This window comes from Chamaea fasciata, unplaced genomic scaffold (assembly GCF_029207755.1).
Source record: "Chamaea fasciata isolate MVZ Bird 193981 ecotype frontalis unplaced genomic scaffold, bChaFas1.0.hap1 SCAF_6, whole genome shotgun sequence".
NCBI lineage: Eukaryota > Metazoa > Chordata > Aves > Passeriformes > Sylviidae > Chamaea > Chamaea fasciata.
Genome location: NW_027094091.1, coordinates 53540665 through 53562239, shown reverse-complemented (window position 1 = coordinate 53562239; position 21575 = coordinate 53540665). Strand labels below are relative to the sequence as shown.

At 44.4% G+C, this 21575-nt stretch overlaps 3 protein-coding genes across 4 annotated transcripts in view; 1 reads left to right on the top strand and 2 right to left on the bottom strand.

Moving 5' to 3' along the window:
- The window catches only part of NOA1 (nitric oxide associated 1), an 8582-nt gene extending 6603 nt beyond the window's left edge, over positions 1-1979 (bottom strand). The window contains 2 exon segments of the mRNA XM_066186402.1: positions 855-1926; positions 1929-1979. Coding sequence (XP_066042499.1) covers positions 855-1926; positions 1929-1979 — 1123 coding nt within the window.
- On the top strand, positions 1949-18607 carry POLR2B (RNA polymerase II subunit B). Its single transcript, XM_066186400.1, has 25 exons — positions 1949-1996; positions 2217-2289; positions 3139-3289; positions 4789-4901; positions 5157-5376; positions 6232-6390; positions 7394-7558; positions 8062-8258; positions 8971-9090; positions 9453-9639; positions 10340-10483; positions 10728-10867; positions 10993-11104; positions 11567-11721; positions 11971-12169; positions 12284-12452; positions 12922-13018; positions 14075-14169; positions 14443-14693; positions 14780-14869; positions 15137-15244; positions 15716-15829; positions 15914-16074; positions 17262-17457; positions 18350-18607. Exons 1-25 carry the CDS (start codon positions 1978-1980, stop codon positions 18437-18439), a joined length of 3525 nt encoding a protein of 1174 aa, XP_066042497.1. The 5' UTR covers positions 1949-1977; the 3' UTR covers positions 18440-18607.
- The window catches only part of IGFBP7 (insulin like growth factor binding protein 7), a 15894-nt gene continuing 12862 nt past the window's right edge, over positions 18544-21575 (bottom strand). The window contains exons 3-5 of one of the 2 annotated variants that reach the window (XM_066186404.1): positions 20596-20712; positions 20112-20242; positions 18544-18779 (exon numbers count right to left, since the gene is read on the bottom strand). In XM_066186404.1, the coding sequence (XP_066042501.1) occupies position 18779; positions 20112-20242; positions 20596-20712 (249 nt within the window). In that variant the 3' untranslated portion in view covers positions 18544-18778. The remainder of the gene's footprint in view (positions 18780-20111; positions 20243-20595; positions 20713-21575) is intronic. The other variant, XM_066186403.1, reaches the window with a different exon arrangement.

The window sequence follows — 21575 nt, the reverse complement described above, 5'->3', positions numbered from 1 at the left end:
CTGTTTAAGACCCGTTCTCACCTATAGTTTGAATGAAAGGGTCCCAAAGCTGAGTGGTCCTAAGGCTGACTTGATACACCTCAGAGAAGTCTCAAGTCCAGACAGCCTGGTTTGGCCTACAGGTGCTCATCACTCCATCTCCTGGCCTCTCCAGACTAGAGGGCACCTCTAATGGATAGAGACAGGGGAAGGCATGTGCATCAAGTGCCATCCTAACTGGTAGGGGGGTACACAGACCCACTCTGGTCTATCAAGCCTCTTAGTGCTACAGGATGCACAACACCCTCAGCATCCTACTCCTGCTGCCCCAAGGAATCACAGAATCAATTAGGTTGGAAAAGAGCTCTGAGATCATCACCACGTTGACTAGACCATGGCACTGTGTGCGGCATTCAGGCACAGGGACTCCATCATCTCCCTAAGCAGTCCACTCCAAAGTCGAGCCACCCTTTTGGTGAAGAAATTCCTGCTAATGTCCAACCTAAAGCTGCCCTGGTGCAACTTAAGGCTACGTCTCCTTCTCCTGTCACTGGCTGCCTCAGAGAAAAGACTGACTCCCACCTGGCTACAACTTCTTTTGGGTACATGCAGAGAGTGATAAGGTCTCCCAAATCCCCTTTTCCCCTGGTGAAACACTTCAGCTACTCCTCGCAGGTGACAGTTTGAAGCACGGCACACCTCTGGAGCTTGCTGCCCGCCACGGAGGTGCTCAGGGTGGCAGGTACCCCTTTGGTGACAGGTTCTTCTGCTGCAGGGGTGGCCGAGAGCAGCCCACAGGTCTACAGCTCACTGTTTCCTGCACATTCCCACATCCCCCATTAGCCGTGCTACAAAGGGCCGAACGGTGCCCTGACCTGGCCACGGGGACACGGTGGCCCTGTCGATGATGTCGGGGGCGCGGGACTTGCAGTAGTCGGAGCGCAGCAGGGTGTTGAAGAGCGTGGACTTGCCGGAGTTGGTGGCGCCCAGCAGGTAGACATCGCCGGCGCACTTCCAGGAGCGCTGCAGCCGGCTGACCAGCCCCTCCATGCCGTAGCCGGTCTTGGCGCTCACCAGGCGGATGTCCACCAGCGCGCCTCCCCGCAGCCCGGCCAGGGCGCAGGCCGCCGCCACCCGCTGCCGCAGCCGCCCCAGGTGCCCGCGGCAGTCCGCGGGCAGCAGATCCACCTTGTTGCCCACCACCAGCACGCCCGCGGCGGGCACGTCGGGGCCCAGCAGCGCCGGCAGTTGCGGTAGCACCGGGTCGGGCAGCTCCGTCACGTCGAGCACGTAGAGCAGCAGCGGGCCGCGGCCGTGGCGCGGCGGGCGGCGCAGGGCCGCGCTCACCGCGCGGCGGTGCTCGTCGGGCGGCAGCCGCAGCCGCAGGGCGCTCCCGTGGTGCGCCAGCGCCCAGCACCGCTGGCACACGGCGCCGCGCAGCCCCGCGGGGCCCTCGGACAGGAGGCTGCGGTACTTATCGGCCGGCACGAAGCCCGGCGCGCCGCTGTCCCCGCACTGCATCTCGGCCCCGCAGCCCGAGCAGCTCACGCCGCTCGGCGGCACCGACGGGTCGGACAGGCTCGGCACCGCCGCCGCCGCGCCCCGCGCCCGCCGCTCCCGCCGCGGCTTCAGCTCCCGCTCCCGGCGTAGCGCCGCCGCCGCCCTCCTCTCAGCCGGGTCCGGCTCGTACTCGAGGAAGACGAAGCGCTCCTGCTCCTCGCCACCGCCCGCCGCCGCCGCCCCGCAGCGCCGCAGCGGGGTGCGGGTCCGGGCCAGGCGGGCCAGGAGCGCGGCGCCCAGGCGGAGCATGGCGGGGCCGGACGCGCCGCCGCGGCGCGGGGCGCGCGCGCATGACGTCGCGGGGGGCGCGGGCGCCTCGCGGGAGACGCGAGCGTGAGGTCACGGGTGGCGCAGCCGCAGTCCCGCCGCCCGCGCTCCGCCGCGCTCCGCTCGCCCCTCGCTCCGCCGCCGCCGCCCGCCGCCCCTCCCGCCGCCACCATGTACGACGCCGACGAAGGTGAGGGGGTTTCCCTTTCTTTCTCCTCGCCTTCTCCTCCCGCCCGACCCGGCCAGGGGGCCAGGGGTGGCGCTGGGCGCGCCGGGGCCCGCGGCAGGCGGGAGATGGGGGGATGCGGTGGGATCTCCCGCGGGAGCCGGCGTGCCGCAGGGTCCCTGAGCCAGGCGAGGGGGGCACCGCGGTGGTCGGAGCCTAGCTCACACGTTGTGCTTCCCCACAGATATGCAATATGATGAAGACGATGATGAAATCACCCCCGACCTGTGGCAAGAAGCCTGCTGGATTGTTATTAGGTGACCTGCTAAAACTCGCTATCCTTATGCCTTGAACACATCTGCTCCCGGTCTTGCAGGTGACATCCAGCTTGCTCCCAGGAACACGTCTGGGAGCTGCGGGTTATGCTAAACTGTGTGCTGTAGCACGTTCAAAGTAGGAGGGCTTTTAGTAGAAACAAAAGGTTGTCGGCAGGGATTAAAAAGCTCTGCTGACCCCCAGCACACACTTTCTTCAGTGAAGAAATAGGTGGTTTTGGTTCCGTATCAAACACATGGTTTTGCCTACTAGTCTCACAGCTGATGCTGCACTAGGAAGTCAGTACTTGGTTATTTTCACTATTTTGGTGGTGGTGTTTTTTTCTAACAATACATGGGTGTCCAGGACCTGTGTGGCTGGAACAGACAGGATCCAAGCTAAAAGTTCTGAGTACTATTGCTTGGACTTGGGAGAATGCTTCTCATTTACTGCAACTTGGAAAATTAGTTAAAGCAAAGTAATTTACAGGTGTTACTGAAAACTTGAGCTCAAGCCGCTTTCAGTGAGGTTTGTCATCACGTTTCTCTGCCAATTTTAGGGAAATTTAAGGCACTGACTGCATGCAGTCATGGCTTAGCCAAGAGGTGGCAGCAAGTCTGTCACTCCAAAGTATCTGTGTCTTTAGGCAGGAAGGGAATTGTTAAACATTTGTGAGGAGCATCTGTGTTTGAAATTCATGCCTTGGGTTAGGTGAATGCATTTGATTCTGCACTATATTTCATGGGTTTTAGGGTTTTGGTAATAAATGTATCTTCAGTTTGTTGATGTGTGAACTAAATGAATTAAATTAAGCTTTCTTATTAACTTGCTCTCTTTTTTTTTTTTTTTAGCTCCTATTTTGATGAAAAGGGTTTAGTCAGGCAGCAGTTGGATTCCTTTGATGAGTTTATTCAGATGTCTGTGCAGAGAATTGTTGAAGATGCTCCACCAATTGATTTACAAGCTGAAGCCCAGCATGCCTCAGGAGAAGTGGAAGAGCCAGTAAGTGGAGAACCTTGGCAGAGATGATGTGTTTTTACAATTCAAAGTCATTTTACATCAGTTTTATTCAACTCCTGCCTGCTGTTTGAGTTGGGAAGTGACCAAGAACAAGTGGCTGCTGCAGCTCATGTTGTCAGTTCCTCTGCAAAACTGCACAGACAGAGATTTAGTAGAGCAGGTCAGGTAGCCAAGAGCAAGCTGTCTTTTGGTGAGATTTTGATTCTTCAGCAGCTTTACCATGGCAAGATAGGTCTAGGGCTGAAAACTTCTCTCTTAGCTTTGACTCAGGTTAGGCTCAAGTTAGGTCCAGGTTCATCTTCTTTTGTTGGCACCATGTTCCAGAGAGGACAGACTGTCTGGAATCTGCACCCCATGGTGGCTCCTCCACAATGAGTGTGCACCTTCTGCAGTGGCTCTGGTGCTTTCACCTGCGTCCCTTGTGTAGTCTGATCCCTGTTTCATAAGTGAAGACGGTGATGGGCCATTGCCTTGCTGTCAGTCGCTACCTTGATGTTTCCCTCTAGAGATTTAAAGGAACTTTGAGACACCAGAGCAATGGATTTGTTGGACAGTTTTCTTGTTCGTTTGCATTTTTTGCAAGCAAACAACTATCATGTAGAGAATAACTGAGATGTCTTTTGGTTTCTTTGCTGGGCAAACAGTCCATAAACATTTAGCTCACTAATTCTTTATATTTCCTCTGTTATTCTGTGCATATTGTGGCAGAATTCTCTACTTGTGCAGTTCTGCAGCTGATGTTTGTGCTGTGAGTGGTCACGGTTCAGATCATGAGCATGGTTTGTGCTGGGCTTCTTTTTGCCCAAAAGCTAGTATTTTACTTTCTCAAATCACAGAGGTTAGTGTCTTACTCTGATTTATTAAATGCAAGTTTTTAGGAATAGGTTTAGATGAGAAAAAGAAAACTTGCTTTTTCCTTCAGAATCAATTGCAGGCAATCTCTCACCACATCTGAGGATGCTGGACTAATTTTAGGAAATTGTGCATGTTGGGAAAAACTTGACGTTTCGTTTCTGTCTCCCTCTGCCTCTCATTCTTAAATTTTGAAGGCAGTTTAGAGCACGTGAGAGGGTTTAGCAACCATGCTCAGAGATAACAGGGATGGTAAATGTATTCTCCTTAAGATTGCTTTCATGAGACCTTGGGAAACAGTACTAAATGTGGCTGTTGCTGCAGGAAAATCCAGGAAAAGGTGTTTCTTCACGTAATGATTGAGATATTTTTTGACCTACAAAACATTTGCCATCAAGGGTCTGCCACCTCCTGTTGTAGGAAGCTTTTGTGCATTTTAAAAATCAAACCCTTTTTCAAAAACTCAAGTCTTACTTCGTTTACTTGTCCTGTAGAATCCTCCTAGGAACCGCTGTTACCCAGCTTGCTGTGTTTTCATTTATTGTGGCTCTTCTTCTGCAGCAACATTTCTGGTTGCTAATAGGAGAGATGTTTCTTCCATTACAAGTAAATATTTTCTTGTTTTCCAGCCCCGCTATCTGTTGAAGTTTGAACAAATCTATCTCTCCAAACCCACACATTGGGAAAGAGATGGAGCACCCTCACCTATGATGCCAAATGAAGCCAGGCTGAGAAACCTTACGTAAGAGCCAACTCTGTGGTGGATAAACACAAGAAAGAACTGCCTCTGCCTTATTAATTCATAGCCTTTTACAATATAGTAGTGCCTTGAAAATGTAATAATTATTGCTTTGTTTAAACTTCCGTGTCTAGTTGTTAATGATTTGGTAATAATGCTTAATACACCAGTGAGTTATTGAATAACTGCCTTCATTACTCAGGGTTGTACAGAAAGGTAGTGACTGACAGATAACACAGTGGTGTTTTTATTCTGTAGGTATTCTGCCCCCTTGTATGTGGATATAACTAAAACAGTTATTAAAGAAGGGGAGGACCAATTGCAGACCCAGCATCAGAAGACCTTTATAGGAAAAATTCCTATCATGTTGCGTTCCACGTACTGTTTGCTGAATGGTTTAACTGACCGTGATCTTTGTGAGCTGAATGAGTGCCCGCTTGACCCTGGTGGCTATTTCATCATTAATGGATCAGAAAAGGTAAGGGATATATCTTGCACAGCCATCTTTACCGACACTGGAAGTTCTGTTACTTGTATCCATATGTTTTGCCAGGAGCATAAACACTCTTATTTCAGTGTACCAGAGATACTGGGGGAGCTCCTGATCTTGCAGAAAGATGGGCTTTTAGTCATCTGTTAGGGCTTTCTCAAGCCACCTTTTCTTCTTTGAGGCACATTTCCCATCTTCAGTCCTTCCCTTCTTCAGTTTTGTGAACTGCTTTGTGTTTTGTGAGCTGTTTGCCAGTAAGTGCTCTAGATGTTTTTATTTCCTTTTCTAGCATTGCAGAGCAGCATGCAGTCTGAAATGAAGCACTTCCTCACTCGGAGTGTCCTCCAGCTTGTTCACAGCTATAGAGATGCATTTTGTTTTAAGAATAGGTTCTTGCCTCCATTGCTGTGGAAGCAGCTTTTGAACATCATATCCACACCTTGTTGGTGCCTCACCAGTGAAACTGACAGTATTTTCTAACTGATAACCTGGGCAAACACAGCAAAATAATTAGAATTTTATATTTCTTGGGGGAAAAAATCTGGCTTTGATTGTTGAGCGGGCATTTAAATTTGCCTGTGTAGTGCTTTGCCCTTGGAAAAACAGACAGTGAAATGCTTTCTTTGTCAGTGTGTGAAATGTCTTGGCACAGCCAACAGGTGTGGTAAGTAATGACAGACAATAGTGTTCCCTGAGTCTCTTGTTTTGGTTATTCCATCTTAACTAGCTGTACGTTTTGTTTAAATCTGTAATTTTAAAATACGGAGTTTGGTCAATTGACTTCATGTTGCTTTCAGTATTCTTTTTGTCAGTTATTTATTGGTACTCTTGTTTCTAACACAGGTTCTGATTGCTCAGGAGAAAATGGCTACAAACACAGTGTATGTGTTTGCAAAGAAAGATTCAAAATATGCCTACACAGGAGAGTGTAGATCCTGTCTGGAAAATTCCTCCCGGCCAACAAGTACTATATGGGTCAGCATGCTGGCCAGAGGTGGACAGGTATGGCTAGGCAGTAATAACCCCAGAGACTGATTTAGGAGTTTTGTTACTGTCCTGTCTATTTGTGTTATTTACTTTTGGGTTTTTGAGAAGAAATTTCTTCTGGTGCTAAGTTGTAAGGAAGATAAAAGGAAATGAAAATTTGTTTGTCATATGTTGTGCCTGTGTCTATCATAAATAATTTGAGGATTGAAATGAAGACTCAATTTTTGGTAGGTTTTAGGGCAAGGCTAAAAATATTTTTTAAATTACTGTACATGAGTTTTTAGAAAATTCAGACAAGTTGTGTCATGTTTTTTTTTCACAAAGAATAAGTTGAGGAGCAGGAACCCTCTCTTTGCTGATGGCCAAGGATAGTGTTGAGATGTATCTTGTAGATTTCATATTAATTTATATTCAACATCTAATTGTGCCATCTGTGAGGGGAAACAAGTGCTACTTGTAACTTCTAAAGCAAAAGGTGTCAGTACTCATTTAGTATTGCACTGATGTTTTGAAATCTTCCAAGAGCAACTTAAATAGAAGCTTTACAGTATTCTCACTCCTGATGTCTGGGGCACTCCTGGTTTCCTCTGCATCCCACAGCATTTCCTTCTGGAGAAGGGGAGCAGCTGCTTGAATATTCACTTGCACTGTGGATTAGAAAAACTGAGTTTAAGCCTGACAGAAGGAACATTGAAGGTGGATAGGATTACTCTTGGCACTAAGGGAAAGAAATCATGCATATGGGTGAATATCAGCAAAAACCTTACAAGTTTCACAGACTTCTAAAACTTGCAATGTTTTTAAAATAAGAAAACATTGCTGGAGTAAGGTTGTGGAGTAGCTCCTTAGTTGGCCTGGTCAGAAGCCATGTTTTCCTGTGGTGCTTGAGTAAATATGCTTGTGTTGTATCATCCAAATCCAGAGAGAGACTTTTACTTAAAGGCATGATGATTTTAGAGACTTTTATTGAAAGGCAGGATCATTTATGTCTAACCTGTGCTTTCCCCCATCTCTGCAGGGTGCAAAGAAGAGTGCCATTGGTCAGCGCATTGTAGCAACTCTGCCATATATCAAACAAGAGGTCCCCATCATCATTGTCTTCCGTGCACTCGGCTTTGTGTCCGACAGGGACATCCTAGAGCACATCATATATGATTTTGAAGACCCAGAAATGATGGAAATGGTAATATATATTAAATTATTTCCTGTTCTCATGTTTGGTGATGTGTCGGTGAAGGTAGTCATCACTTGAGACATTGTTCATTTTCCAGTTGTAATTATTTATTGTTATTGTGGGTTCTCTATTAGAAATGTTGAAAGTTCTCTGCCTGAATCTACTCTAATGAGTACATTAAGGGCACAGAGAACTGTGGAAATTTTTAAGAGTTAATATGTATTTGGGGAGTTAGGGTCTTCTCCCACTATTCTTGACTTTAATTGTAACATCTAGATTATACCTGAAACAGCATGAGACCTAGAATGAACTTGAATGAGAACTGTTTTCTGAAGTTTAAACTGTTTTTTGTGTTCTTCCTGCATGCTTCATTGCTGTTTTCTAGTGCCAGAATGACCTGGATCAATAATTAGCAGATCCTGAAAAGAATCATTAACAAACTACTGTGTAGTTTCCTTCAGCCCCAGCAGGCACTGGTTGCTACAGGATTTTGTTGTATTTTTGTGCCTTAGGTCAAACCTTCTCTGGATGAAGCATTTGTCATTCAGGAGCAAAATGTTGCCCTGAACTTCATTGGCTCAAGAGGTGCCAAGCCAGGTGTCACCAAAGAAAAGAGAATCAAGTATGCCAAAGAAGTCTTGCAGAAAGAAATGCTCCCACATGTTGGTGTCAGTGACTTCTGTGAAACCAAAAAGGCCTATTTTTTAGGGTATGTCAGAACTCTGTCTCATAGCTGCAAATGGATATTTTTTACTCGTGTATGATTGGAAGAATGCCTTGAATGGAAGTTTGTCTTAACCTCAGTCTTCTGGATACTCTGTTATAAACCTTGGGGCACTGGTATACTTTTGAGGCTGAGAAAATGCAAATTTTGATAAACTAGGGGAAAAAAAAGGAACAAAATGAACCTCAAACACATTTTGGATCTTAAGTTAAATATGATAGTGCTAAATGACTTTTTGATATCCAATTGCATGGATAACATCTAGAAATTGATAACTAAGATGTAGATAAGTACTGATAAGCTGACTGTAATGTAAATTACTCTTTAAAACTAATAGCACAGTGTCTTGATCACTGCTTATTGGTATGCAGATGAACTGTAGCATCAGGAGACTTGTGATTTTATACCTGATTGCATGTGCTTACACAGAGCCCGTATTACAGGGCAGATATTTAGCAGAAGAGGCAGGACCATCAAGATGTAAATATTTTCTGCTCTCTGTCCTTAGCCTGAACTTTCTCTGGGTCATCCATCTCTAAGGATGTGCTGAAGAGGTTTATTTTAGGACAGTGGTATCCTAAAGATCTAGAATGGACAGCCTTTAGGAAAGAGTTCACTGACTTATCTATGAAAACATGTAATCTTTCTTGTGAATGTCTGCTATCAGTTTAAAACATAAACTGTCTTACTTGCTTAGGTATATGGTTCATAGACTGTTGCTGGCAGCACTGGGAAGAAGAGAGCTGGATGACAGAGATCATTATGGCAACAAAAGACTGGATCTTGCTGGGCCACTCTTGGCTTTCCTGTTCAGAGGGTAACTATCACATACACATTTTCTTTCACAGTAGAGGCACTGCCAACTCTGTGCTTCTAAATCTGGCTAATTCTGTTGTGTCAGAGAGCCAGTCTGGGGCAACGCAGCTTCTATCTGCTTATGATTTTTTCATGGAGTGATTGAGTTTCCTATAACCGTAGGTGGCCAGCATTGACTTGTTTTGAAGCATATTTTGTGCATGTTTACAAATAGTTTCATTTGCTTTATTTTCCTCTGCCCCCTCACCCTGGTTATAAATTGCTTCTTTTCAGGAGGCCAGTGACTTTTTTTTCAAATAGCCCTGAGTAGGCTGAATTGCACAGCACTCTTTAATCAGATTTCTTGGTGTCTTTCTTCTACAGAATGTTCAAGAATTTGCTGAAGGAAGTGAGAATATATGCACAAAAGTTCATTGACAGGGGGAAAGATTTCAACTTGGAGTTGGCAATTAAAACAAGAATTATTTCAGACGGTTTGAAATATTCATTGGCCACTGGAAACTGGGGTGATCAGAAGAAAGCTCATCAGGCCAGAGCAGGAGTATCTCAGGTACAATAGGGGCTTTGTCAGGTTTACAGTTCTTATGGTAAAATTCTTCTCATGGAAGAGTTTAACATTGCTTAGCAGCCATACATGTTGTATGTTAATCAGAAATACTCTAAAAATGAAATTTCCTTAGGTGACACAGATGAAGATCCAAATAGTTGGATCTTAATAGGTGTGTGGTTTAGGGGGTTTTTTTGGTCGTGGTTTGTTTGCTGTGGCTGTTGGAGTCACTGCTAAACAGTTGGTGCAACTCTTGTAAAGATTTTTTTGTTAGACAATGCAGTTTTGTGTAAATTCCTAGTCCCAGGGAATCGTCCCAGGCGAATGGCTTTCTTTCCTTTAGTTACTTCCCATGCTTCACAGGCACTTAAAAAAACTTGAGTGACACCTTACAATATAAAAGTTATGTATTCCACTGCAAATGATGAGTGGCCCTGACTTCATTAGCCCAGGGTTTTGCTGTGGTGCGAGCATGCTCTGTAAACTTTTGCCACTACAGCACTAGTTAGGAGCTTGAGATTCTAGGGGTAGTGTGAGATTAGTGGTGGTGAACTAAAAAGTGTAGCTAACAAAAATCAGAGCTGTTTTAGTTCTTTCTAAGCACACCATTTCTAGAGGGTGTTGTTCCTTTGTGCTGGTGTGTCATGATGCCTGTCAGCAACACACTTAAGCTTTGACTGACTGAACTCTTTCCTACGTGCAGGTGTTGAACCGCCTGACTTTTGCATCCACACTTTCCCACCTGAGACGCCTGAATTCTCCGATTGGGAGAGATGGAAAACTGGCCAAGCCCCGGCAGCTGCACAACACCCTGTGGGGAATGGTTTGCCCTGCTGAGACCCCTGAGGTAATGAAAGCAGGATTTGTGTAGTAACTGCCTTTCCCTCATGGTCATTTTGTAGCCATGGCACCTGTGATATCCCTTGCACTTTTTTTAATAATGCTGATGCAAATATTCAGCTTTATAGCTAACTCGGTGGTTGAAAGCATGTTTTGTGTCCAGTTCCTTGAAGACTTAAGTTGAAATTCTTGAATCTTCTTTGGGGAACCTCTTGATTTGAAAATACAAGGTAACTTTGTGTTTCTGCTAGGGTCATGCAGTCGGACTTGTGAAGAACTTAGCCCTGATGGCTTACATTTCTGTGGGGTCTCAGCCATCCCCAATTCTGGAATTCTTGGAAGAATGGAGTATGGAAAACCTAGAAGAAATATCTCCAGCAGCCATAGCTGAGTATGTGCATATATAACTCTTTAAACAGACTTATGCTTTTTATCCTGCACGACACTTCAAGGGTTTGGGGTTATTTGGTGGGGTGGGATATTTTTTATTATTACTTGTTTGTTTCCCCTTTCTAGTGCTACCAAGATATTTGTTAATGGCTGCTGGGTAGGAATACACAAAGATCCAGAGCAGCTGATGAATACCCTAAGGAAGCTTCGTCGTCAGATGGACATCATTGTGTCAGAGGTATAAATCTTTACATCTAGAGTTTGGGTGTCCTTTTAGAGAAGAGAAGATAATTGCTTGATGCTACTTCACAAGTTTCAAGTTGCATTATTTGCAGGTCTCTTTCTGAATATACTTCACATTGGGTTTGCTTTGTGTTTTGTTTGGGGAGGTTTTAGTATTTGATTGATTTTTTTAAATTATTATTATTGTATGCTTGATTGTGTATGATTTGTTGCTTGGTTGTGAGGTTGGTTTTTTTATGGGGGGATGTTGGTTTTTAAAGAGGATCCAGTTGAAAGACGAAAGTGTTGAAAATAATCTTCTGAAATGCTTCTGTTTTGAGGAGTGTTACTCTTTGTTCTGTGCTTCTGATAGAGCCTGGGAAGTTCTGATAGTCTAGAAAGTCTGAAAATTTTGTTTTCTGTGGTTCTGATTCCAAGCTGCAACTTTGTACTCACGGGGTGCTGCTGTCTTTCCCAGGTCTCGATGATTAGAGATATTCGTGAGCGAGAAATCCGCATCTACACTGATGCAGGCAGAATTTGTCGGCCCCTTTTAATTGTGGAGAAACAGAAGTTGCTGCTGAAGAAAAGGCACATTGACCAGCTGAAGGAACGAGAGTATAACAATTACAGGTGAGATACATTCCTGAAATTCAACTGAAGGTGTCGTTTTCCATCTTGGAAGCTGCATGTTCCCTCAGGTTGGAGAGAGGAATGTTTAAAGCTTTGTGCAGCACAAAGATGCTTTCTCTGCCTGGTAGTTTGATCAGTTTTTTTAATCACACTGAGGCAGTGGTAGTAGTAGTAAGTCAGGGAAGTCCTTGTTATTGTCACTGCTGAACAGACCCATTTTAGGTGTTAAATGAGTTATTGGTTGTTCAGTTGGCAGGACCTCGTGGCCAGTGGTGTAGTAGAGTACATTGACACCCTGGAAGAAGAGACTGTGATGCTGGCAATGACTCCAGATGACTTGCAAGAGAAAGGTGTGGCTTACTGTTCAACATACACACACTGCGAGATTCACCCATCCATGATCCTGGGAGTGTGTGCATCTATTATCCCTTTCCCTGATCACAACCAGGTCAGTGCACCTCTGCTGACATCCTGCTTTTAAAGCTGATAGAAAACCCACAGGTGTGTGTGTGTGTAAAGAGCTTTGTGTACGTAACTATTGGTCTTCCCTTTGTCTGTCTAGTCTCCCAGGAACACATACCAGTCTGCTATGGGTAAGCAGGCTATGGGAGTCTACATTACCAACTTCCATGTCCGTATGGATACACTGGCACATGTGTTGTATTATCCCCAGAAGCCCCTGGTAACAACACGCTCCATGGAGTACTTGAGGTTCAGAGAACTACCAGCAGGTGCGTTGTCAGTTCACATTCATGGAACAAAAATACTGGTTTTGGTTTTGTTTCAAACATGTCACAAATGGTGAATGTAGAGTACCTGAACATTTAGCAAATGTGTGCAATTTATGAAATAAGGTTAAGTGTTAGCTTGTAGCTGGACAGCTACACTGCAAAAAATTTGTTGGTAGTGTTGCAGCTGAAACTAGTTTACCCAAAAAAATCCTGCTAAAATCTAACTGAAAAAAATCATTTTTTGTATTGATGTTTGGTAGGTTTTTTCACAAGGGGTCACTCTTGATTCTCTTTTCAACCCAGAGTTGCATTTGCTCATACTGCATGTTTTTGTGTGTGGGATGTAGAGATTTTATCTGAGAAAGGGTAGAACATCTTCACTGTAGAGAATACAGCCTACTTTAAGTTAAAATAGTGTCTGTCTGGGCATGTGTACAGTCTTTCAAAATATTTTCTCTGCATATTCTAGGTATCAACTCGATTGTAGCCATTGCATCATACACAGGCTATAACCAGGAAGACTCTGTCATTATGAACCGTTCTGCTGTGGACAGAGGCTTTTTCAGGTAAGACGTTGTAAATTTTTTAACTGCCTGGAATTTAAAAAAAAAAGCTATACTGAGTTGTCCAGAGGCTCAAGAAAAATTAGTTTTATGCTGGAAGATGCCATTCTCCAAATCTTTCCAACTTGAAAAGCTTCTTAATTTTTTTTTTTTTTAATGGGAATGGAGGGAGCAATATAATGAAAATAGTGAATATGTATCTTAGCGAAAGACCATGAAACCTGACTGCCCACTTTGTCTTCTTGATCTTCCATTTTGATCTTTATTCAATTTAGGGTCCTTTGTATCACAGTTTAATGAAAAAACAGTTGGACTCTTCCCTGGTGTATTTTCATACAAGTCTTGCCAGTTACCAGAACAATGTTGCAGCGTTGCAGCGTTGTAGCATAAGTCTCATCTTTGTTATTGATACAGTTGCTACCAGTTAGGATTGGAACGTTCCTCTCCTTAGAAGGAACTGCTGTTGGCACAGCTGGTGGCTGATGTGACTTTGTACATTACAGTACACTGAAAGCACTTTGGTGTGCTGGCAGCTGAGGCAACAAACAAAAACCCTTAAAGCACAGACAGAACCTTATATAAATTGAAAGTTTTTCACTGCAGGTCAGTTGTACTGAGTGTGGCACTGCAAGGTAGCAGTAGAAGCCAAAAAAGGTTTGCAGAATTGCATGCATAAGAAAAAAAATATGAGAATGATATGCTGAAGATGTGAATAATCATTAGGAATAATAACTACTTCTGAGGTGTCAAGCAGTACAAAAGTCTTTGAAGTTCATCAAAAACTAGCATGTTATCTTAGGTTCTTTGGCAGTATCTGCAAAATGACCATTGTAATGCCCTCTGAAACTTTTTTGTTTGGTGGGTTTTTTTGGTTTTGTTTTCCCCTCCTCAGTGAAGATCAGATTAACAGCAGATCAGAGGAAAGGTTATGCAGCATGTGCTGATTATCTGGATTTGGTTGTTATTAGTAACAGTAGCCATAATATGTGAAAATGAGATACACAGGTGGGGGAAAATGATGCTGGTTTCACTGGAGAAGACTTTATAACTTCATTTCAGGTCTGTGTTCTATCGCTCATACAAAGAGCAGGAGTCTAAGAAAGGGTATGACCAAGAGGAAGTTTTTGAAAAGCCTACACGTGAAACTTGCCAAGGTAAGATAAAGGAGTGTACAAAGACTCCATTTTTAAATTAAGGTTTTGTGGGCAAGGTAGTTAACATTGAACTGATTCGGTCTTCGTTTTGGGATATATTAATACATTTCTGTATTTTATAGAAATTACTGTATCAATTGAGCTATTTGCATTAGATATTTTAGCAATTGTCTGAAGTTGCAAGTAGACTTGTTGAATTACTGCAGAACATCAAGAGTCAGTATGTTGAAAAATTTAGGTCTACTTTTTTTGTCCTTTTATTTTCCCCCAAAGGTATGAGGCACGCAATCTATGACAAACTTGATGATGATGGTTTGATAGCCCCTGGGGTACGTGTGTCTGGGGATGATGTCATCATTGGCAAAACAGTCACACTGCCAGAAAATGAAGATGAGCTGGAAAGCACCAACAGACGCTTCACCAAGAGAGACTGCAGCACCTTCCTGCGGACCAGTGAGACTGGGATTGTAGATCAGGTCATGGTAACCCTGAACCAGGAAGGATACAAATTCTGCAAGATTAGGGTGAGCACTGACGTTCATGCTTTCTGCTTTAATAATCTTTGGTCTGTATTCAAGTCACCAATTGCATATTTTGCTGTGGCTTACAGGTACGTTCCGTAAGAATTCCACAAATTGGAGATAAATTCGCTAGCAGACATGGTCAGAAAGGAACCTGTGGTATCCAGTACAGGCAAGAGGTAGTCATTTATTTTTTTTCCTTCTGAAGATTTTACCTGTGATGATCTTAGCATTGGAACTGTCTTAAGTGAATTGTCTGTGGAATATCTACTCAGGTGCAATGTTGATTTAAATGTAGCTAAAATATTTTTAGAAGGGGACACAGCTGCTTCTTACATATTTCAATGCCTTTTAAATTCTTCAAAAGACCTAATTTGGATCCAGGCACATGCTTTTCCTAAAGATGATGTTCTGGGAGGAATTGACTGTGTGTTTCCCTGCTCTAGGATATGCCCTTCACGTGTGAAGGCATCACACCTGATATCATTATCAACCCCCATGCCATCCCTTCCCGTATGACCATTGGTCACTTGATTGAGTGTCTTCAGGGCAAGGTAAGAACAGTCTTCTGTACTGCATGTCTGAGCAGTATGAATTAAAATTTGGCAGGGATTGTTGTTTCGAGTTGTTTTTGTTTTTTTTTTTTTGTAAAGATAAACACTATCTAGTGTGTGTTAATTCACTTAAAAATTATTGTTCTCCAGTTAGTTGATAGCAAAGGGAGGTTTCTTAGGGAAGATGTACGGTGCTGTAAATTTTATCCAGAAGGTCAGGCCCTACAGTGTGCTCTATCATCTGTTGCTTTTGTTCCAGACATTTTCCCCTGACCTAGAAAAAGGAGTAGCAAATTTGTTTATAGTGTGTATTTTTTAAAATACGTGGCAGACAAACACAGAGAGATAAGGTACTATCATTGGTGTGGAATCTCAAATTCCGGTATTAAAGAGTTACAACTGAAACAGCTAAATATGGTCTAACCAGTCCTTCAGAAACCTGACAAACTTTTCCAAATCTCTTCTCTGAAGGTGTCTGCAAACAAGGGAGAAATTGGTGATGCTACACCTTTTAACGATGCTGTCAACGTGCAGAAGATTTCCAACCTTTTATCAGATTATGGCTATCATCTAAGAGGAAATGAGGTATAATCAAAGTATCAATTCACTGTAATTTTTTAAAATACATTTGAAGGGTAGTAAGGCTTATGATTGCATTGACTTCTTCAGGTCCTCTACAATGGTTTCACTGGTCGAAAAATCACATCCCAGATCTTCATTGGTCCTACCTATTATCAGCGCTTGAAGCACATGGTGGACGACAAAATCCATTCCCGTGCACGAGGGCCAATCCAGATCCTTAACAGACAGCCCATGGAAGGCAGATCTCGGTAAGGATCCCTGCCAGTTTCTCTACAGTGTTTTGTTTTTCTGTCCAGTTTTTAGCCCTGAACAAGTAGTTGCTTCAGCTTTGCAGCTTAATTAGCTCACCCCAGACAGCCACCTGTTTTTTCATGTGTTTGGCTTAAGATGTTGTATTGGGTGCAGGTGCCAAGGTTTCAGTAGCAGGAGGTACTGTTGGGGTGGCCTCTCTGAGAAAGGACCAGGGTTTGCCCTGTGCTGGACACATCCACTTAGAGCTGGCCGTGGCAGCCCCAGTGCTGGCCAGAGCTGAGCCCAGCAGCGGTGCTGGTGGCATCTCTGTGAGAATATATTTAAGTAAGGGTAAAAAAATGCTGTGCAGCAGCTGTGAGAGACGAGTGAGGAAATGCAACAGGAACTGCCCTGCAGCCTGTGGAAAGCCCACACTGAAGCAGGCTCCTGGTAGGAGATATGACCTGTGGGAGACTCCTGCTGCTGCAATCTGTTTCTGAAGGATTGTATTCCATGGGAAGGGCCCATGCTGGAACAGTTTTTGAAGGATTGCCACATACTGGAGCAGGAAAAAATTCTGAGGAGAAGGGAGCAGCCAAGAGGAGCTGTGATGCACTAACTGCAATACCCATTCTCTCAGTCATCACAAGGAGGGGGAGGAAGCAGTTGGGAATGAAAGGAGTGAAATAAGCCTGGGAAGAAGGTTGGGGAGGTGAACTTTCTAGTTTTGTCTTTGCTTCTCATAGTCCTACTCCATTTTTAATGGATGATAAGCTGTACTTCCCCATGCTGAGTCTGTTTTGTCTGTGATAATAATTGATAATCTCCCTGGTTTTACATCCACTCATGAGCTTTTCCATCTTACTTTCTCCCCATGTCCTGTTGACATGGTGGGGATGAAAGAGCTGTTTGCGGGACATCTGGCAGACAGCCAGGGTTAAACCCACCACAGATAAGCAGAGGATGACTTAATCGTACGCTTCATTTTGCTGTATGGTTGTGCTGTCTGTGACTGTCAGACACCAGCTGTTGAAATGCTCACCGACAGTCAATAACTGTTTTCACAGTTTTATTCTGTGGTGTTAGAGGAAAATTAATGCACAGCTTTCCTCCTGCCTTGCAATACAGATTCTTGTTCCACCATCAAGAAGTGACTATTTTGCCAGTGAACTCAAAAGTTGAGGGGTTTTTCTCTTCCTTTTAGTGATGGTGGCCTTCGCTTTGGAGAAATGGAACGAGATTGCCAGATTGCTCATGGAGCAGCCCAGTTCTTGAGAGAGAGATTGTTTGAAGCTTCAGACCCATACCAGGTCCATGTGTGTAACCTCTGTGGAATCATGGCAATTGCAAACACGAGGACTCATACCTACGAATGCCGCGGGTGCCGTAATAAAACTCAGGTACGTGTGGTTTTCATCAGCCATTGTTTCTCCTTGTGGGCAGGAGGAAATGCCACTTGAGTGAAGCAGGAGGATGGGGAAGTAAATATTTAAAGAAGCACCAGAACAATTGCTATTTTAGTTTCATAACTGTTTTAAGTGTTTATAGCGTTGTAGTCAATTTGGATGCTTCCTTTATTAATTTTATAGTGTTGGCATGTCCCTTGGCAGGAAGTGCTGTTCAAGTGTTGTACAGTGCAGAGTTTTCAGAGACGAAATGCTCAAGAGCTTATTTTTAGAAGTAAAACTCAGAATTACAGGAATTTAGAGGCATCGCCCTTGTGACTGTCCCATGAAGATATTTATGCTTGCAGAGCTAGGTCCCCACGGGAGGGCTTTTGTGTCGCACTTTGGTGGTTTTTTTTAATTTAATAAAAGCTCTGCAGTGCATGCTCGGTTACAGAAGTATGTCAAGGGAGAGTGGTAGCAGAGATAAAAATAGTTGCCTTGAACAGCCTTGTTTTTGTGCTAGGGACTGACTGCTGCAACTCTTAACAATGGCACTGGGGTTACAGAGTCATGTGTGCTGGAAACCTTACCTGCATTTATGCACCTCAGGCACGCTCTGCTATGCACATGTTCTGTGTTAAATGGCTCTTGTTTAGGATCAGAGCCCTTGGCTGCATTTTTACATTAAAAATGTGTTCTGCAGAGCTGTTGTGTAGCCCCCACAGACAGTCTCAGCTTCCTTCTTGCTTTGATACTGTCTGTGCACAATTCTTGCGAAATGCTTTCATGCATAACTCCAGATTTGCTTTCAGGCCAAAATCTCAGTAAGTTATTTGTGTAGAGGATGGTGGAAGTTGATGTTTTTTGAGTGTTTTATCACAAGACTTTCAAAATCTCTTTCCAGATATCTTTGGTTCGAATGCCCTACGCTTGCAAACTCCTCTTCCAAGAACTGATGTCTATGAGTATTGCACCTCGTATGATGAGTGTTTAGCCTTAAAAGGGCTTTTTTTTTTTAATTATAAGACTCAAGTGCTCAGGTTTTGTTTCATTTTGTATACAGTGCATTCAAAATTACAGTTTTACTCATCTGCTGTGTGCTGTTCAAAAGTATGTTTATTTCCTGTAAATAGAATTAAAATTTGTAATCGAACTTGTGAAACTATTTGTGTATCTGTGAAAGAAGTGTGCAAGCAAATTGGGACTCAAAGAAAAAGGGATTTAAGAGGGACTGATTAGTCAGCTAGAAAAAGCCAGAGCTTGCAGCTTTCCAAAATACTAATTTAAAACTGTGCGTAAGTGAAAGTCCTCACATCACAGCTCTGCACCATCATCTGTGAAAAAACAAAAACATGTTACAGTCTGTCCTGTTCCAAGGGAGAATATCACAGTTTTGGCAATAGTTTTGGGATCTCTTGGCTGAGGGTGAGACCTGACCCCTCCTTCCTTCCTGCCTTCTTTCCTTCCCTCCCTGCTGCAGGGGGGTGATAATAGACACGTTTTTCTGTGCTGAGATCACCTGGACATGGCACACAGACTCTCACAGTGTAGCTATGATGTCTGACAGCTTGTTCCATTAACTTTATCAATTGCCTTTAAGGTGGCTGTCTACATTTGCTTATCACTTAGCTCCAGATGCCTTAAAGCTTTCCTACAGCTGAAAAGAGCCAGCTGTAGCATGTTCTGGGTGTGTATAAGAAACAAACTGAGGCACTGTGCACAGTGCTGCAACCTCACAGTGCTGCAGCCTCTGAGAGAGAGGGAGTGAACATTTTCTGTTCTCGGGTATAAGATGTTTGAAAGGGGATTAGAGACTACCTTAAAACCATTAGCAAAGTTCCTATGCATGATATTTGGATTCATTGTAAGCTCTCATCTCACTGCCAGGTGCTGCTAATGTTCTTCTAAGGGAAGTATTTTAGCTCTCCACAGACATAAGGACACAAAAAGTCAAGGCTATATAGTTTGGATAAAGCTAGGGGGGATTAAAACTAAGGATTACATCCAATAGGGGATTTGGGCAGCACAGTATCCTCTAGCCAGGTGCTTTATTCCCTGTCCCTCTGCCTCTAGCAGGGTTACAGTTACTGTTCTGGCTCTCCAGATTTATTCCTAAGCATATCATGTTGCTGTGGGACTGAGCCATCCTCTGCAGCTGGGATGAGGCTGGTAGGTCTGCCACCAGCTTTGCACACAGCCTAGCAAAGAGGACATGCTGTGGCAGATCTCTGACTGCACATCCCAACATGCAGAGAACATGGCAGGAACCGGAATGTCTGCTGTGCCAACACAGTTCCCAGGAGAGAGGAGAAGGTTCGAAAGCATCCAGATAACTCTGGAAGGATGATACAATTGTAGGACTGGAAACCCACTGGAAATTGCTCTATAAAAAACCCAGAAGGTGTTTTTTAATTTTACTTTGGTATTTCCAGTACTTTCCAGCATGTGGAGGGTTATTTAACCATCCCTTGAGAACTCTAGCAGCTAAGATTAGCTGGAATGTTTTGTCAAACGCAAAACCTGCATGTTAACTGGTATTTCTAGTGGAGGGGAATGGTTGTTGGGGTTTGGGGATTTTTTTTGAAAGCATTAAACAGGTGGTCCTTTTGTATCAATAACAATAACCTGTTAAGGGAGAGAGCTGCTGAGTGTTCAGCCACACTTACCAACCTTTGGTCAGGGCTATTTCATGCAGAGTTTCCACAACGTGGATTTTTGCAGAAGCTGTTGCCTCTCCTTTGGCATTTGATGCATGGCACTCATATTCCCCAGCATCATCTTTGCTCAGAGGAGATATCTAAGGGAAGAAACACACCCCACTCCCCCAGTGAGCATCTTGTGCACTGATAGAGGTGATTCTGTTTTCAGGTATCTTACAGATCTTCTTTCTGTCAAACTCTGTCCTGACCTCTATTGCCCCTCTGATTTTGCAAGTATGCACACTTCTCCTACAGGCTAGTCAGAGGAAGGGTGCATGCACCAGGTAAGACTGGAGCCAGCAGCCACCCTTATCCTTCATCTCTAACTCAGGTTATTTTCCTCTAAATTCCCTGTCTGTTGCCATTTGTCTCCTGTGCTGTTCTTTGTTCGTGAGCAGTTTGCCAACTGCATTCTGCTGTCTACGCAGCCCTGTGCACACAGAATACGTACCAGCACCCAGCCAGTCACTTCGTGTTTCTCAGGGCCCCCACGGGTCTGGATAGCCAAGTTCTCTCGGTCCCCAGGCAGAAGCTCCATCCTCTGGACACCATACTGTCCTCGAATTATCTAAACAGAGGGGCAGGAATGGGTAAGAACTTTGGGGCTTGCTTATGCTGGCACTGCATGCTGAACCATACCTGCACACAGATCAACATTAGATATACATGGATGTGTTTTGTGCAGCAGCGGTGTATCTCTAGCGTCAGTTTCACCTTATCCTCCGTGTAGTGCAGCCACACCACCCCACTGCCTCAGCCCTGAGGCTGTTCCCCTCACCTCAGCAGCAACAGTGGCCCAGTTTTCTGGTACAGATGGTGCTGGGCAGTGGGGTGTGCCAACATGCCCTGTGCTGATCTGGCCTCACAGAACTTGTGTGTGTGTTCCCAAGGGTGTGTTCAGCCCTGCCTGTTTCTGCTGCAGCAAACCAGGCAGTCCCTCTGGTAGGCACTGCATCAACAGGAAAGCAGCACTGCAGTCCTTCCCCAGTATCTGAGCCCAGGATAAGTGGTGCTCAGCCCTTGTTACCACCAGGTCAAGCAGTCTCTCAGCCAAGAGGAAGAGGCATGAAAAGCAGAACAGCATTGGCAATCAGTGTAAACTCAGCATCTATTCATAAACAAACAGAACATGCTGCCTTGAGTCAACAAGCCCACACTGTATGCTCACCTGACAGTCTGCTCTTGAACCCCTGCCCTTGCTGTCTTACAGCAAATTTTGGGCCAATCCAGTTTTTTTCTCCGTAGTATCCTTAAGTAGTAATGTTTCAGCTTAATTTTAAGACCCTTCACAAGTGTGCACAAACCTGTGGCACTTGAGGAAGCTGCAGGAGCCATGCAGTGGCTCAGCCCTACAGCCAGGATCCTCTCCATTCAACACTGGCCCCCATCCTAAGCCAGATGTTACCAGTGCTGCCAAAATCAACATGCTGC

Coding starts and splice junctions, on each gene's coding strand:
- POLR2B (XM_066186400.1), top strand. Junction 9,091..9,452: donor TTGGCTTTCCTGTTCAGAGG/GTAACTATCACA, acceptor TTTCTTCTACAG/AATGTTCAAGAATTTGCTGA. Junction 11,105..11,566: donor TGGACATCATTGTGTCAGAG/GTATAAATCTTT, acceptor TGTCTTTCCCAG/GTCTCGATGATTAGAGATAT.